Here is a 12,342-nt window from a genome sequence, read left to right as displayed (position 1 = left end):
GAATTTTTTGACTCCTGTAAGAATCCACTTCTCTTACTTCTCCAGAGGAGGAGAAGTAAAATAAGTAAAAAACAGAAGTAAGTAGATTGTTATTCCTCCAGAGGGAGTTGAAAACTAAGTGGGTCTCCCTCTCTTTTTCATAGTGGAAAGAGCATTGGATTCAGAGAGAATCTAGCACACTGAATGAACCTAGAAAAAATCATTTGTAGCCTCTCCTTACCTCCTTCTCTGACTCTTCACCTTTCCCTTTTTCTCCCCTTCCCTCTCTTCCTCTCCCCTCTTTCTTCCCCTCCTTACCCCATTCTCCCTCATTCCCATCCTTCCTTCCATTCTTTCTCTTTTTTTTCTACTTCCCCAGCCTAGATGATGCAATGATGGAGACAGCCAAGGGGACCAGGGAGCCCGATGAAGCTGACATCATGAGGCTGTGCCAGGACATATTCTCCAAAATGGCCAACTACCTGACAGGCAAGCTGATAGCTACCAATGAAGACTATAAACTTCTGGAAAATATGAACAAACTGACTAACTTGGAGTATCTAGAAATGAAAGATATTGCAGTAAACATAAGTGGAAATCTAAAGGACTTAAGCCAGAAATATGCAGCACTTCAGCCTTATCTGGATCAGATCACTTTAATTGAGGAGCAAGTAGCAGCTCTTAGGCAGGCAGCTTACAAGTAGTATGCATATTCAAAGAAAATAGAATTAAAGTAGAAGAAGTTAGACAGGTCATGAAAGAATTCTTTAGCTCTAAGACTTTAACTAAAAGAATGTTTCATAAGAGCTGAAATAAGTGGGATGGAACTTATCACTATACTTCAGTTCCTAAAAGGAAGCAGGGTTGCTGAGGCAAGGAAAATCCCAGCCCCCACCTCTGTTTGGATGTGTAATGTTGGCCACCCCTTGAAGTTTCCTAAACCTATAGCCCCTAGAACATCAATCTTATCATGTGCTTCATTGTGTGCCCTAGACCAAGGCTTAGAAATCAGGATCAATCCCATCTAGAGGAGACACAGAGGAGATCCTGTCATCTCCCTGTCTCCTCCCTTCTTCCCTCTTCCTGGGGGCTCCACCTTAAACTCTCTGTTATGAATGTGCCCTCCACCCCCTTCATAACCTGTTCTTCAACTTAAATAGTAAATGACAGCTTATGGGGGAAAAAAAAGGAAAAAAAAGAAAAAAATATTTGTATTGTGAGAGATGATTATTAATAACCAATAGTTTGGGGAGATTCAGAGCTCCCCTGCCCTTCTTCTTTTAAAGTCAGTACTTATCCTGACTTTAAATTCAGTTCTTAAGGACAATGCTGATGATGAGATTGGGTTCACTTTCTTATTCAAGGCCCCACTCTGGTAGAAGCTATTCTATTCTGTTCTGACTTGGGTGCTTTATACATTCTTTGAACTGATAGCCTAAAGCTATGGTTGGTCTGATAGAGAGATAATTTCTCAAAGAGCTTTTCAGTCCTTCATTTTAATATAGCCCAGCTCCATTCACTTTAATCAATTAGATTTGATTGCTGTTTGATGAACCACCTACTCTTTTAAAGGTGGTGTAAACTGCAAGTCCCTCAGCCACTCAGCCAGGATTATCTTTGGTCTGAGATAGATCACCAAAAGACTATTCTTTTATTAATGACCTGGTGGATTTATTGATAAAATGATTAAATTACCCAGGAACTGTCTCTTGAAACTTTTAAAATGTGACAGTTATCACTAACCATGAAGGGATTAGAGCCTTCCACTCTAGATTCTTAACTAGGAGCTCCCCTCAATTGGGCCCATATGGAGTTCCTCTACAAGAAGAGTTCTGTGTTTGGACTCAGACCATGGTGTGACTCTCCCTTATATCAGTAAGTAAATTTTATCTAGATAAGCATATATTTGTCTATATATCTTTTTTTTTAGTGTTTGTTCTGCAGCTTGTTTTTCTCTCTAATTTTCATTTTCACAGAGAGGCAATCATCAGGTAGTTGCTTCTACTTGAAAAAAGATCCTCTGAAGGAAGCTATACGGGGATGAGAGAGAAAACCTGTGTACACAGTTAAAGGGCCACCTGAAGTAATTTGGGGCATAATGGATATTCAGCTTATGTAGCCAGTTGCTTGGTAAGCTGCCAAAGTCCCAACAATATAGTCCAAATTTCTTGCAGGGCCAGGGTTTCAAAAGGAGAGATACAGCAGACCAGTACTCTGTGAGAGAATCTCTGAAGCTATAATCCTTACTTTCAAGCTTTTGGGGTTACATTTAAATTAAGCTGTGTGTGTGGAAGGAATTAAAGGGTAGAGGTATGTAAAACTGCCCAAGAGGGCCTTAAGAGGCCCTATTCTTAATGTTTTCAGGCAGAGGTATGTCAAAAGGATACTTGCTGTCAGGTAAAATGAGTAAACTAAGTGAGATATTAAAGCAAGAAAAGAAAGTAGTTTTTAATCTTAACTTTTCACTTTCTGGGTCACTAAGGCTCTGTTCCATTTGTCTATATGTCCATTTGTGTGAGGTTTTCTAAGATTAGCTTGTTAAGTAAGGGAACTGAAAAATTAGGGTGAGACTCTCCGAGTTTTGGGAGGTGTAATCAGAGAAGGGATTTCTCTCTCTGAATAAAAAAGCCAAGTTGTTTTTTTCTGGGGGGGGAGGGAGATTAAGCTCTAGCAGCAGCTTTCCACTGATAAAGATCTAGACAGAGAGGTCTGAAGATAGCAAGACCTGATGAGTGAAAGCTAAGATTTTTGCTATTCCTAAATTAGATGATTCAGGTTTAATTAAGTCCCAAAGCTAAAGTTTGTAAATTATGTTTAAATCTGGAGAACTATGTGCCCTCTCAAAAAGTTTGACCTCAGGGAAATGTGTTTAAAACTGCAAAAAAATCAGGTTTTTTTGTCTTGGAAGACACTTTGATTAGGGTTTTTATGTCATAGCCTTGAAGATAATCACTTTAGGATTTCAGTAATTTGTTTAAAACGTATAGTAACATTTTAAAAGCTGCTTTTTTTAAAAATAGGTAATGTTGGTGAAGGGTGTGAGAGAAATAACACCTCTTGATTTGTAAATTATTGTTAACCCTCTCCTGATTCTAAAAGGTGAAGGGAAGCAGGACAAAAAGGAGTGGGGGTATGATTTTTAATTTGGAAAACTGTTGATTAGGTGGTCAAGCCTTTTGTAATCTGTTAACAGGGTTTGGGAAAAGCCAGGACCACTACTCTTATGTTTCAACAGGAACATAAGCCACTGCATATCTCCTAAAAGTGTTTGCAATCATGAAGAATGTCTTAAAAGAATTTTTTTTAAGGATTTGTCCCACAAACTTCTTCCTATATTAGGATAGACAATGCAGGTTCCTATTTCCTTTTGGCAGAATGAGAGATTTGGAACTCTTTGATCTTGAGAACATCTGAATTTTGTGATATGAAGATGAATGATGAGAATCCCCTGGGTTGAAATTAAGTCCACAGCTTGGGAAATTAGGGTTTTAATAAAACATTGATTTAACAATAGTAGTGCAGTCTGGGACGTGTTTGAAATATAAAGGAAAGTTGGAAAAATTGAATAATGGGTTTGAAAGATTTAGAAAGAGAAATGAAGGTGTGAGTGAAAATATGGAAGGCAGATAAGAAGGTCTGGGGACAAATTGGGGACATACCCTGCTTAAAAAGCAGGAGGGCAGCAGCAAGCCCACATGTTCCAAGCTCCTCCTGTTGGTGGATAGTTGTTCTGGGTGCTCTTGTACCAGCTTCATATGGTTTAAGTGTGTTGGGAGGGTGTGAGGAAGTTTGACTTTAAGTAGAAATATTGAGAATGAAAATTTTGAAGTTTGATGTGAAAGTCAATAGACAAAGTCATAGAGGGCTAGGGGGAATTGAAATAGAGGACACCATGTGTTTCAAGCCCTTTTTGTTATATACTGTCACTTTAAAATCTTTGGTAGTAGATGAGCTGAAAATAGTGAATCCCACAATATAAAATACTTGAAATAAATAAGCCTTGTGTAAAATATAATACTAAATAAAAGCAATTTCTATATGGTAGTATTTGGAAAATAGTACCAGGTGTAATTGAATTTATTGTGGTCTCATTTTAAGTGAAATTTGTTTGTTTGTGATAATACTAAATCAGGAAACTTGTTAGCTGAGTGGTTTTAAGCCAAGTTACCCCAATTATGTGATATGTAATATCTATAAAGATAATGCCAATATAAATTTGATGATTTACTCTATTAAAAAGATAGAAATGTGAATTTTTTAATTATTTAGGGTTATGGATTTAACTGTTAGGAGATTGATGTAAATAAAATAATAATCAGTAGTAGATTAGTAACTGAGTTGGGATGTCAGTGTTTTAAGGTTTCAAGATCTAGCCCCATGCTTAAATATTTAAAGTGTAGTGATTTGACTTTAAGAACTAGAAATTGCAAAGGAAATGATTTTTAGAAATCACTCTTTAATCAGCTATATTCTATATATCCTTACTTATAAGGATAAGGATAGATAATCATCCAGTTAATCCTGTCCACCTGAAGAGAGGGGGGCTTTGGAGTGCTCTTAGATGCACAGAGGCACCCCAAGATCTCGGGGAAAAAGCCCAAATCACGACATGGATCTGCCTGAATGAATTCAACTCAGATCTTCTTCCAGCCAGAGAAAAGGTTTATTAAAGATAAGCATATAGACCAGACTTCAAAGGAACCCAAACATCAGTGATCTAAATAGGGTTCAATGTGGTCAGGTGATGCTCACAAGGATGAGCAGCAGTAAGGCAGTCTAGAAAGCTCAGTGTCTGAGTCGGGGCTAGGGTGGATAGGCCAGGTGATGAGCTGATGGGCGGGCATGAGAGGCCTCAGCTTCTAAGCTTGAGAACAGCTCAGCATCAGAATGGGGGAAAGGTGAGCCTTGAGTACAGACGGAGGGGCCATCCAGTTTGGAGTGATGGGAGGAGGGGTCCAAGGAGTGGCCAAGCACTTTGGGGTGAGGGGAGGAGGGGTCTAGGGAGATCTGGATGGGGGTGGCCAGCAAGCTGGGGTGAAAGGAACACTGGCCTAGCTAGGATTAAGGGTGGGAATGGCCAGGAAGGCCAAACAATGGGAAAGCCAGTTGATGGGGGAGGTGGACCATTTGGAAAAGGGTCCAGGTGAGAATTTCCATGTGGAATGTCTGAGTGATTTGAACAGACAATGAGAATAGATAATGAAGGGAGCTGGAAGGGGAAGTTTGCTTTCAAAGGGAAATAAGGCAGTTTCTAAAACTTTAAGGATTTCCTGGGACGGGTAAACAAAACTGAAGCCAGGTTCTTTTTGTCAAAGAGAGATAAGTGAGTTTACTAGGAATCTAAAAGTTTTAAGGTTTTTCTGGGAATTGTAGGTAAACTTCTTCACACCCACCTTTCAGGATAAATCTGTAGGAAGACCTTACTAAATCTAACACTACATAACTATTGGATATGGTAAAGATATTGGTTATTGTGATTTGTGATTATTGTATAAAATCTTAAATGTTTCTTTGTGCTGTTCAATTATTTATTATTTAAGTCATTGTGAAAGCTCTAGAGGTTTCTGCCCCCAAGAAACTGATCATGTCCTGCCAACATTAACTCAAATACTTTAGGTGTCTTTGCCTGGGCTAAAAGCAGCAGGTCAACTTAAGACTCTTAGGATAGTTTAGCCCAGCATATTTTAAGTTAATCTGATGATGACAAGTATGAATTTAAACTGTTTTGTAAAACTTTATATGGATTTATATATAATCTTTTTCTTTTAAAGTGCTAAGAGTATTGAGTCTTAGAAATTAAAATGTTACCATTAGCAACCATAAATCTGTATTTGATTTGATTTAAGTCAAAATCTGTCCTGAAGGAAATAAGGTCTGAGAGTGTTCTCCTATCAGGATAATTATGAAAAATCAGAACCTAATGTAAAAGACATTTGTTATTTTGAATTAAGAACTTACTACCTCTCTGGTCACAAGAAAATTCTATTTACCTCAGTTTACTGTTCTGTAAAGGGATAGTAATAGAAACCCCACCACCCAGGACTATTATGAGGACCGCATGACTGCAAAGTGCTTGGCACAGAGGTTGGCATAGGGCTAGTACTATATGAACGTTATCTCTTTAATTAGATGTAATTGCTTCATACTTGATGACTTTATTTTTTTTTACATGTGATTAGTATACAATGCCAATATGAATGGGATGAATGATTTCTTTTGTAAGGTAATTTAGAAGCATATTCAAGTAAATTAAGTTCACTTGATTGGTAATGGGTTTTGTTTCATGTTTTAAATATAATATTGTTTAGGGTATCATTTCTAAATTTTCTTATTGTGTAATCTGGTAAATAATTGTATCTGCTATTTTATTAGAAAAGCAATTTCTCTTATAATCTAGATGTTGTTAGATTAAGAATTGTACTGTTTAATAAATGAATGGGTTATGGAAGCTGTTAGGTAATTCTGTCAGCCCTGTTGACCTTGTGTTGGTAATATTCTGAAGTACTGTTATTTAAGAACTTGGAAGTATTGTCTCTATTTAAGAGGAAGTTCATCTAAAGTTATTTGACTATCACTTTTGTAAATTATGATATTATTAACTAAGCTATTTAGAGTTATTGTTTTAATCAAGTATTTACATAGGTATTTTCAAAGGAAAATTGGTAATTATACAAAAAAAAAAACCTTGTAAAATCTCATTTGTAAATCTACAAGGATTCTTAGAACCATGTATCATAAATTCTTATCAAGCCTAGGAAAGTTTTCTGTGTTGTGGAATTCCTACTGAATAAATGGAATCCTTGCAGGAAATGAGGGAATGAGGATGTGATTTTTCAAGCCTGCTTATCTAAGGAGATGTGTGTATGTAATTAAAGATAAAAGGAAGAAAAAGATTCTGAGTAAATTTTTTTAAGGACTGGTAAACTTTGTTATTGTGATAAGACTAACTTAATTGGATATAGTATTGTTTTTTGGCTTAGAAAAACTTAATCTCCTCCCCTTTGTACATACTTTTTGACTAAAGATAGGTGGCAACTAGAAATTTTGTGGTGATTATTTATTTTGATTTTATGGTACTTTGGGAATTTAGTTATGTTACTTAAAGACATTTTACACTAACTCAGTCTTGATAAATTCCAATTTTAAAGACTTATTTTTGCTTTAAGGTTGAATAAGAGATCTGTCATTCTAGAGATTTACAACTAATTCACTAATAAAAGATGAGTGATTATTCCTTTTAACATCATGATAAATTTAAAGCAGTTTTTAAGAAAAATATGCTATACCTCTGGCAATTATTTATTGGGAATAGAAACAATATGCTTAATCTCAGCTCTATGTGGAATCTTTACAAAAATTGACTATATATTTGGTCTCATAAATATCACAAGCAAATGCAGAAAACCAAAAGTCAGCTTTTATTGATTATAATACAACAAAAATTATTTCATGTATTCCATAAAAGGTCACTAAAAATTAAAACTAATTGGAAAATAAATAATTTATCCTAAAAATCAAAAGGGTAAAAGAACAACTCATAGAAAAATAGATATTTTCATTAAAGTCAGTGACATGTAGGGATTAAAATTGTCCAATACAATAAAAGATACTCAGGTAGAGCTCTGAGCCAATAGTCAATTATTAAAGGGTCCTTGGTCCCCTCTAATGAAGTGGACCTCAGATCTTCCTCACTATCTGAGATACCTCCTTCTTCCACGGCATTATATTTATAAAGTTTGGTACCCAAATATGCAAAAGAAGCATGGTGAAATATACAGTTGCATTGGTTGATAGACCTTGCTCTTGAGGGCCAAAAACTGTCATCAGTTGGGGGGTGGGTGGAGGGGACATCACAGTTCAGGTAAAGCATGGGGCATCTGCACTGACTAAGTGATCATAACATGGTCATGAGATGGTTACCTGCTTGTATTGGACAAGAAAGAATGGTCTAGAAGTACAAAATAAATTGGAGGACTTCCCATGTAGTTGAATCACCTCTGCCACACTGGGCTTCATAACCATGACAAGGAAAAACAAGGGTAGAGGTCCTCTAGTTAGCTTCCTGTAATTAAATAAGGGAACTTAACAGTCTGCAGCTCACAGCTTAAGGGCCTAATATACATAACTTATCATCACTACCCCATAGAATCATATCAAATTGATTAATAATGATTGAAATAAAATAGGGGTTCAAATGAATTATTTTTTCACAGACAACAATGAGATAACATACCAAAATTTTGGGGTCATAAAGAAGTCCTTAGGGGAAAATTGAAGTCTCTGAAAACTTTTTAGTAGCAAACATTTCCATCAAGAAATGAAAGAAAAAAACAGATCAATGAATTAGCTAACTAAAAAATTAGAAAACCAACAATTTAAAAAAAAAGCTAAACTAGGAATCCCCAAAATCATAGAACAGATTAACAAAATTAAAAGCAAAAACTACATTGAATTAAATTAAAAAATAATAAAACTGGGAACTATTTTAAAATATAATATATCAACTATTAGGTAATTTGATTTGAAAATTAGAAAGAATAAAACCAAATTGTCAGCATCAAAAAAATGGAAAAGGAGAATTCATATAAATGAACAGGGCAATGATGGATATGATTGGAAAATAGTTTGCCCAGCTACATAACAACAAAGACAATATAAAATGTAATTAATAAATTTGTCTCTGTGTAAATATATGCAAACCTAAAATGCCTAAATTAATAGAATGAGAAATAGAAAACTAGAAATAGAAAATCCTAGAAAAAAGAAGTAAAATAAGCCATATATGAACTCCCAGAAGAAAAACAAAAAACTCCTAGACCAAATGAATTTATAAAGTTTATTAACACTCAAAGAATAATTATCATATTTCATAAACTGAAAAATAGGAAAAAAAGATTATCATTTTTCCTATATAAATACAGTCTTGAAACATAAATGAAACAGAATCAAAGCAAAATGAAAACTATATGCCAATATCTCAAATTAACAGATATAAATATTTTATATAAAATAGTAATAAAGGGGCTAGAAATGTCACAAAGAGTAGACACTATGACTCAGGAATACAATGTCGGTCCAAGAGTAGAAAAAAAAATCACCATAAAAGATTATATTAGTAACAAGGACAATAAACATTGTAAGATTATATCTATGTTGGGAGGAGGGGAGTTTTGGCAAGATACAACACATATTTCCATTAAAAATACTAAAAAATATAGGAATAAATGAACCTTAAATTAATATGATAATTGTACATATCTAAAATCTAGCATTATATGTAATAACAATAAACTAGAGGCTTTTCTAATAGTATTAGGAGTAAGATAAGACATTATCTCCAAAACTATTTGATATAGTGCTAGGAATACTAACTGAAAATAAGACAAACAAAGGGAAAATAATAGGCAAAAAAAAAATCAAAATTATTGATATAGGCATATGATATGAAAGTTTACTTAGAGGGCCCTAGAGCATCAATATCAACATTAATTGAAACAATTAACTCCAGCAAACTTGCAGGATCTAAAATAAATCCACATAAATCATCATATTGATTTGGTTAAGAAATAGAGTTGTCAATATATAGGACAGATTAGGTACATAACATACCAGTGTACTGTTTGAAAAATCCAAAGATCTTAGCTACTGACATAATAACTCCAGTTGAACAACAAGTACTGGGAAAAGCGCAAAGCAGTTTGTCAAAAACTAGGTAAAGGTCCACATCTCATACTACATACCAATATTGCCTCCATATGCATACATGAATTGAAAATGAAGAGTGGCAACATAAATCAAATAAATAAGGAAGAAATTATTTTTCATACCTATGGATAGAGGAATATAGACCAAATAAGAACTAAAAAAGAGATAAGCGGTTTCATTGTAGTTAAAATGTATAGTTTTGGCTACATAAAGTTTGAGGAAACACTTTTTTACACAAATCATTCTCTAACTGAGAAGTTGTCAAAAGATAATAACAAGTGGTTCTCAAGGGAAGAAATTCAAACTATAGTTGTATGAATAACTTCTCCAAACTACTTAAAAAAATATGAATAAAAGCAACTCAAATTCTGTTTTCAAGTTACAAAGTTTATGAAAGAGGGAAATGGCAAATATTGGAGAGGGTGGAGGAAAACAGATCATTGTCTTTGGAGCTATGAATTAATCTAAACATTCTGGAAAGCAATTTTTTTCTATGACTAAAAATTACTAAACTATGCATAGCCTTTATCAGTGTAAGAGGGGAAACACCCATATGTACAAAAATATTGGTAACTTTTTTGTGGTAGCAAAGAACTGGAAACTAAAGAATATCAATAGAAGAATAACTGAAAAAATCATGGTATACAAATTTAATGAAATACTATTTTGTGGTAAGAAATTATGAAAGAGGTAGTTTCAGAAAAAATAACTGAGAACTTTTGTAGGTATTGATACAAAGTGAAATGAGTAGAACTTGAAAAACAATTATTCCAGTAAAACAATGTGAGATGGAATAATTTGCAAGTCTTAAAAATACTGATTGCCAGAATTCCCAACCATGATTTCAGTGGACCAATGATGAGTACTACTTCCCACCTCCTAATACAGAGATGATGAACTCAAGATGCAGATTAGGTCTTATATTTTATGGACATGACCAAAAGTGGGAATTTATTTTTTTATTAATTTTATATGCATGTGTATGTGTTTGCTTGTATGTGTGTGTGTGTGTGTGTGTGTATTTCTTAAGCAGTAGTTGGTTATTTTTCTCCCCTCCTCTTTTTTATTTTTTTGGTGTGGGGAGACTGGAAGAAGAGAAAATAGAATTTTATTATTTGAAGAAATATCCTGTCGAGAAATATAAATAGCATTCACTTCTTTTTTCAAAAATTTTGAGTTTTTGACAAATGTTATAAAAAGCAATAAGGCTCCAAGGTTCACAGGATTAAAATAGAATAAGCAATTCATGGATTATACAATAGACAGATTCGAACTCTGTAGCCACCTCTTCTAGGGATTGGTAGAGTTTCAAAAAAGTTTAAACTTCTTTTTTCTCTGTTCTAGAATATTGAGAATAGCCCTAAAAGTATAAATTTCTCTGATGGTTTTAATTTAAGCCCTGTTCACGAGGGTTAAGGGTCAGAAGTGTTATTAACTAAACTACCAAACCCCTTATTTCAAGTATTTTTGAACCTGGGTATTTTTTTGTGACAGAAGACACTCATGAGGAATAAGCAGTATGCCTGAAGGGGCCAAAGTGAAAGAAAGACTGCCTCATTAAGAGTACATATGCTGTAAATGGACAGATTTTTGACCTTCATTTTGACACACAGGCAAAAATGAAAGATTTTTAATAGTTTTTTTTTAACATCATCACTGTTAAACATTGCAACAAGATGGAACAACTGAGCAAAGAAGCTGCTTAAAGAAGTAAATAGTATAATCAGTAGGGAAAAAAACTATATTGTTAGTCTCAGAGAGCTCATGCAATACTGAAAGAATACCAGATGTTTTTTCTTTTTTTTAATAGATTAAAAAAAATGAAAATGAAAATTCAGTGGTAACACGTTTCAAGTTGTTGATAATATTTCTTAGAAAACAGCACCAATGTGAGGAACTAAAATCTGTCCTTAATATTCAATTCTTAATACTCATTGGTATTACTTGCTACTATGTTCTGTTGCATAGAAAATTGTTTAGAGAGGCAATAAAATTGTTTTTCTGAAGTCCAAAACACAGGAATTCAACTACCAGTTTTAAAAATATAAAACATTAAGAACTTCTTTGCTTTTGTGAACACTTTTAAAACTTTCTTTTAAATATATATATATTTAAATATATATATATATGATGATTGAAAAAATACATATAGATGTAGAAGGTTAACCACTAAAATGGAAAAGAAAAATAAAGAACCCATACAAACAAAATAAAATGGAAAAAATCCACTTGCTTCCCCAAACACATTTGTAAAGCACAATGTTTTTTATGAATGTTTTTTATTAATTAATGGTCTTGAAGAAGTGCTTTTAGTATATCAAGGTGGAAATTATAAAGAAAATACAAGAGTAAAGATCAGTGACTACAGGCATAAAGCAAATCCCTCATGGAACAACAACAACAACAACAAAAAAGAAGCTAAGCAACAATTATTTCAACTAAAAACTATCATTAAGATGATTTCTATGCACTAATTTTCCATTTGCTGTACATCCAGAGATGTTTTATAGAATTGATTTCTATCATTTCCTTAGGTTTCCCTTTGATATTTGATTTCAATTTCATTTTCAAATCAAAATGTTTAATCATCTTTGAAAATGTTAATCTTTCTTAAATAATAGCTCATGGACTTTTAAATGACCTTAAAGATATACTTAG

General features: G+C 33.8%; 1 protein-coding gene across 1 annotated transcript; it reads left to right on the top strand.

Moving 5' to 3' along the window:
- The first annotated feature begins 449 nt into the window (after nt 1-449).
- LOC114051714 (biogenesis of lysosome-related organelles complex 1 subunit 2-like) lies at nt 450-683 on the top strand. The gene has a single exon (XM_027874148.1). The coding sequence runs from the start codon at nt 450-452 to the stop codon at nt 681-683; it is 234 nt and encodes a 77-aa protein (XP_027729949.1).
- Nucleotides 684-12,342: the final 11,659 nt, after the last annotated feature.

The sequence above is a fragment of the Vombatus ursinus genome, unplaced genomic scaffold, assembly GCF_900497805.2.
Source record: "Vombatus ursinus unplaced genomic scaffold, bare-nosed wombat genome assembly UNPS02014805.1, whole genome shotgun sequence".
NCBI lineage: Eukaryota > Metazoa > Chordata > Mammalia > Diprotodontia > Vombatidae > Vombatus > Vombatus ursinus.
Note: the sequence above shows the minus strand (reverse complement) of the source record. Positions and strands in the feature narration are given on the sequence as shown.

Coding starts and splice junctions, on each gene's coding strand:
- LOC114051714 (XM_027874148.1), top strand. CDS start 450: ATGGCCAACTACCTGACAGGCAAGCTGATAGCTACCAATGAAGACTAT.